At 42.4% G+C, this 6147-nt stretch overlaps 1 protein-coding gene across 1 annotated transcript; it reads left to right on the plus strand.

Annotated features, from left to right (window-relative positions):
* The first annotated feature begins 1438 nt into the window (after positions 1-1438).
* Positions 1439-5910, plus strand: LOC120660123 (protein NOI4-like). The gene is made up of 3 exons (XM_039938476.1): positions 1439-1736; positions 3090-3275; positions 5555-5910. Exons 1-3 carry the CDS (start codon positions 1731-1733, stop codon positions 5597-5599), a joined length of 237 nt encoding a protein of 78 aa, XP_039794410.1. The 5' UTR covers positions 1439-1730; the 3' UTR covers positions 5600-5910.
* The last annotated feature ends 237 nt before the right edge of the window (positions 5911-6147 follow it).

The raw sequence follows: 6147 nt of genomic DNA on the forward strand, positions 1-6147 counted from the left end.
AAGGGCACACTTCAAATTTATTGTCCACACAATTTCAAGCAATTAAAATAAATCCAATTTGGATTCGAATAAACAAGATAGATCCAATAAAATTCAAATAACTCTAAATATTTTACACTAGTATTTTGATGATCCTTAATTTATTTCACAATTTTTAATTAATTGAAATTTTCGAAAGGCAGAATTTACACTTAAGTGCATCTAATCACAACATTACCACAAAAGTTTTGAAATTCACATTTTTCGACTTTTTAACATTTCGGATAAATCCAGGATGTTACACCTGATTTGTTTTTATGAAATTCACTTTTTCAACTTTTTAACATTTGGATAAATCCGGGATATTACACCTAGTTTGACAGATGACTCCGGCCAACGGCTCTACACTATATCCGAATATGGAGGATTACAAAGAACCAATAGAGTTGTCACCACCTACGTTCTAACTCTAACAAATCGTGAGTTATAAGGCAAACGAAAGATAGCCGCTAGCCTAGACATAACGTCTATGCTATTAGTTACTATTGCAGTCTAACAACATATGTCGACCTATAGCAAAGTACAACACTCTGTATAAATACAGAGCGACGAAGCCGCGAGTAAGAGAACTGATCTTCCTCAACTACAAGTACTACTAGCATCTACTATACCAAGTAAAATACTAGAGATATGAACCACGAAGAATGCTTACTTAAACTCGAAGAATGTAACAATATCCATAGATGTACAAGCTAGAAGATGAGTGCCGACACCTGGCACCTCTCCCGAACTACCTCTCACTCTCGTAGAGGTACAAATTGGAGAATACCTCTATGTCTAACCTTTGCATGGCAGCTCTAAAGTCAAGAGATGGCTAATTGTTGCTCTTGGTGGTGTGTTCTCAAGTGGATCATCCCTCTACTATTTGTAAGAGGGAGCCATGAGGGTGCATGGCCGGGTGTAGCAGTAGAATTACTTGAAACCATCGTTGGGAACCAACGAGGAGGCGCCATGTCAAAGCCCAAGGTCGGTTGTGCCAGCCAATCGGGTTCTGGCTCAGAACTGGTTTATCTTTGGCTGAGTGACCGCTAGGTGAGGTCTAAGATTGGTTATGCATGCTTCCCTGCTGTTTTTTTTTACCAAACTTGCTTCGGTGGGCCTAGTGATACATGTGATGCTGAATGGCGCGCTCTGCGTCTTTTGCTTTGGATTGAGGAATGTGTTTCTATGCTCTTAAGGTGTGTTTTCTCTCTTAATTGATTTGTATATAAATATTTATAAACACTAGTATTTAAGTAGATTTTTACCATCTAAAATTAGTACTTAAGGACCGTCAAGCCAAAACATATCCACAAATCCTCTTATTTTCCATCTTATCCCCAGGTTGCAGGATATTTCCTTGTTTGGGCCCACAGGCCGGGTTGCCTGCCGCGGAGAATCCGTGGAAGTCGTCGGATGAGGAATTCTGCGGTGCTGACAGGGAGGCAGCCAACCAGTTGACATGCACTGCAACTGGAACGAATGCAAGAAACTGACGCCAACAGCCCAACAGCCGCTGCCGCAGCTCCGCCACAACCAAATCAATCAACCCCTCACTCGCTCTTAAAATCAATCAACCAAGAATCCCCTCCCCCCTCTCTCCACTAATCAAACCAAACCCCTCCGGTCCCCTCTCCTGTTCCCCGTCTCTTTTCTTGGTCGTCGGCGCCTCCTCTGCTCCGCTCGGTCGCCGTGGTCGAACAAGCATCCCCATGGCGGTGAGTCTTCCTCCTCCACTCCCCTCACCCCCAGTCCCGCAGTTCTCCCTTTGGTCTTGCTCCGTGCGTGGCTGCTCCAATCCGTGTTGCTTCCAGCTTCTTGTGGGGACCTGGTTCTTGAATCTCGATCTGCTGTTGGATGGGCCGTGCGATGGTTGGGAGTTATCGGTGGTTGCGGAGTGGCGAGCTAGGTTTTCGTTCGTTGGGATTAGGAATTGTTAGTACTGCCATTCTATTCGGACCTAGGTGTGGTAGCGAGCGATTGAGCTGACCCGATTTTGTATCGATGCTTCATGCGGCACAGGAGTTGTAACGTTGGTGCAACCATTTTGTTTTGTTGCCCCCTCACCCCCCCCCCCCCACACCCACCCCCACCCACCCAAGCATTCGGGACGGCATGATGCAGCTACGTTTTCTATGGATCGAGGTATCCTTCTCTGTATTCATACTTGATGCAGGACCGGACCAGCCATGCCTCTAAAGAATTAGTTGGCTGCGCGGATAGCTGAGTCCCACTGTCTCTAGGTGACTTGGACGATTTTGAAAATGTAATTGCAGTTTGGGATTAAAGGCACAGAGTAGTGGGGCCAATGTCTTTCCTAATGTGTCTCCTTGCCACTTGTGGTGCTGCCAGGGAATTGTTGGTTAATATATATGTAATGGCTTGGTATGCAGAGGTTGTGGATTTCTGCAAATTTAAGCTTGTTTGGGCCAAGGTTTTAAAAAACGCTAGACGCTAGGTGAACGCTAGCCTATGGTTTAGAGATTTTTGTGACGCCTTTTGTGATTAAACGACACTGTGATTAAACGCAACGTTAGGCCAAAGTTTAGAGTTTAATCAAGATTAAACGTAGTTTTAAAACATTTTTTAAAACAGGGGTTTGGGCTTGTCATTCCTGGTAGTACTGCAGGCTGTGCATTTAGTTTGCTTCTTGCTTCAACCTAGCAACCTAAAGTAGGTTTCATTTATCACCAATACAGTACTGCTTATGTCCATACTAGAATGGTCTGCCATGTGCAAGGATGCTTTATTGTTTTACTGCAGTTAACCTTTTGTCCTTTTAGGATAATGCATTTCTTTTCGCAGAAAAAATTATATGGGTTTATTTATGTGTTTGGTTGAATCTAAATTCTAATTGTGGAAACAAAGCACTTTGCTACTGACTATTATTGTTGGCACGGGTAACTACTGTCAATCACTTTCCAGGTTATGTTGTGTTCTTCAAGTTTACATTTGCTAATTAGTTTGGTCAGCGAGATATATTGATGCCTATGTCTTTTTGTCCGTATGGACCTGCATTTAGCACTGACTACTATATTGACATATGATAAGAGATGCTCCAAATCAAATAGGAAAAAGGAAGCCCCCTGCCTAAGTTTGGGGAGTGGGATGTCAACGACCCTGCTTCAGCTGAGGGATTTACTGTAATATTTAACAAAGCTAGAGATGAGAAGAAGACTGGAGGAAATTCACAGGGTCAAGATGAGCAAGTGAAAAGTGAACAGCAATCATCTGGGCAAGGCTTCAATGCTCCCAAGGTAGGCAATACAGTAAGAACCTACCTTACTTCACGGTTCCTTTTTTCCCTCAGTTTGTGACTCTTCCATAGACCATAGTTCTTATAATAGTCTGTGGTGGCGTAGCATAACTTGGCATTGCCAACTAAAATGCTTTGACATATTTACTAGTCATAGTCAACACCACCCTGTCCAATTATGATAACATCTTTAGGAAAGAAAATTCGTTTGAATTCATTTCTGAGCATGAATGATCTACCAGAAATATTAGTAGTCAACAAATTTTATCGGTTTGTACACAACGATCTGTGTTTTTTTCCACGCATTCCAGGCTTCTGTTCCATCATTATTAAACCCATGTCTCCATTACCTTTCATGGTTTTGGGAGCACAGTTGATTTGTAATACAGGGGTACCACCTCATGTGGGGGTGGGGTGTTGGGGTTACACTTCACCCATTACTAGAATTCAAATTCTGGTGTGCACCCTTATGCACACGATAGTAATTCTAGGTTTGAGAGGCATCAAACCTTGGTCTGTGTAATTCTATTTATGTCCTGGCTTTGCCTTTGCAATCCTTTTTGTGTTTATAGGTGGTGTGCTTCACAGTGGCAGATCCGGGATTCAAATCCAACTATGGCGGAACTGCCACTAGTACTATGTATAAGTTATAGTATACTGCGAGTGACCAGATAAAGTTATAACATTGAAGACCAATAACAATTGTTCGAGAAAAAAAACATTCAGGATAAAACTGGGATGATTTTTAAATATCAGAAAGAACAATCTTAAACTGAAAAACAATTGTTCTGTTCAGCAGCTTTAGCTTGAGCTTCTAGATCAAGAGCCCTAGTGTGTCCATCATTTTGCTCTTGTGGAGGCAGCTGAGCCAGCAGTTTCGCTTTCATTGGCACTATAATCCGAAATTGTGCTATTGTATATCTTCTAGCCCACAGGCCACAACTATCAATGATCAAATAAAACATGACTGCATCTAAAATAATCAAACATGAGTACACGTGCATACGATTAATTTGCAGTTAGAAATTACAGAAGACATTCTATTCTACAAGTAGTTATCCGATTCCAATCCCAATGGATCCAATCTACACCTTTCATGTTTTCCTCCATCTTGGCTGGCCTCAGAAGCTTGCCCTTGGGGGCATGGTCGCATGGTGCGCTCTCTTGGCTCCCTGGTCCTCCCTGCTGTTGTCGAGATGGAGCGCAGCCGTGGTGCAAGCACCCATTCCACTCTGCCTCTATTGAATTCTTAAGCTCTGATCCTCTCTTCCCTTCCCATTGGTACTCACATCGCTTTCCACTCTGCCACCTTTGATCATTGAATCCTGATTGGGGATAGGAGTACATGGGCTATTCTAGTATTCTTCAAGCTGGTAGTAGACCGGGCTACGACCCATAGGTACGTGCGTAGCTGCAGCAGATTTGTATTTTGTTGGGCTTCTGCGTTGCAGTGTTGCCATGATAGCTGGGGAGAGCAGTTCTGCTCACCGATGTCCAGGAATGGCGGTTGTCATGCCAAGCCATATTGGTGGATCCGCCCCTGGTGCTTCACATTTGTATATGCATGTTCTGTGTATTGCTGCTGATGATGTGTGACTGTGTGCAGTGATGAAGCTTAGCATATAATTGTATGGGCCAGCCTCGAGAGTGTATTGCGAAAAAAACATGCTGCCACTGTAATTTGTCTAGATTGTTAGCATTTGTGTTGGGGTGCATACCCCCCTGGCTTGCTGAAAGCTCTGCCACTGGAAAACTGTGGCACAACCTGTCTATGTAGTATGTACATAGTAGTACTAATGAAAAAGCCACTGGCAGAGCTTTGGTGGGGCTAAAATGTACTGTGGTCCCTCCTTTCCACTTACAAGGCTCTATTAATGTACTTACATTTCAGCAAATCAGCTCTTTGTTCAAATTGGTCAAACAAGCACGCTATGTCCTCTGCACAGAACAAAATTTTGATCTGTCAGTTAGAACCTTTTCTGGTGTCATTTGTGATTTGTTATTAGTAGTTATAGACGTGCCATGGATGCATGGCTAGGTATACTTGGTTGATATGATAATTTTAATGCATGTATATTGAAGGACAGTTTCAGGTACTAGTATGTGTAAAATATTTGATGAAATGAGTGCTTTGGCTACTTGGTTTAATTTGTAAGCGGAAAGACGCGCAGAATATAATTGTTAGTGACGTCAGATCAGGAACTTATATACCTGTCAGACAAAAAGAACATCATTAAGGCCCCATATATTTTCTTCCTAATAATCCGTATTTGTTTGCAGAAGAAATGGCTGTGCTGCTTTCAACCCAGTGCTGCTGAATCCTGAAGTCCACAAGATAGCATCTGGATTGTGGAACTGAGCTGTGCTTACCTCGTCAAATTTCTGAAGACATTCTGCGATATCCAGGGAGCCATGTTATCATGATTCTTTTTACAGTTATGTGATGAAAGATGGTCTGGGAAACAAGTAATCTTACTAGTCTGTCTCTGGCATGTACATTATTTGCAACTTATATATCTTGGTAAACATCGGTTGTGTATATTGATGCGTAAAATCGTGTTTGATCTAATTGACTCATTGAACATTTGTTCAGCTGGAAGAAGGGGTAAAGGTACAGGGTAAAATGAAAAGAAAAAGGTACGGAGTATGTTATGTATGGGCCTTTTGCCGACAATTTGCCTTTACTGCTTTCCGGAGCAACTGGATTACAGGAATGACTCCCTGGTACCGCACATAGTATTCTTTCGAATACGGGTTACGAGTATCATTGAACTGAGAACAAATTAGGCTCTAGCTATTTAGCATTCTTGGACAGCCTGTTTTCTATACAAGAAAAGATTAATTCAGAAGAACAGTGCCGCTCTGGTTATATT

Source organism: Panicum virgatum, chromosome 2N, assembly GCF_016808335.1.
Source record: "Panicum virgatum strain AP13 chromosome 2N, P.virgatum_v5, whole genome shotgun sequence".
Taxonomy (NCBI): domain Eukaryota; kingdom Viridiplantae; phylum Streptophyta; class Magnoliopsida; order Poales; family Poaceae; genus Panicum; species Panicum virgatum.

Coding starts and splice junctions, on each gene's coding strand:
- LOC120660123 (XM_039938476.1), top strand. Junction 3,276..5,554: donor AAGGCTTCAATGCTCCCAAG/GTAGGCAATACA, acceptor ATTTGTTTGCAG/AAGAAATGGCTGTGCTGCTT.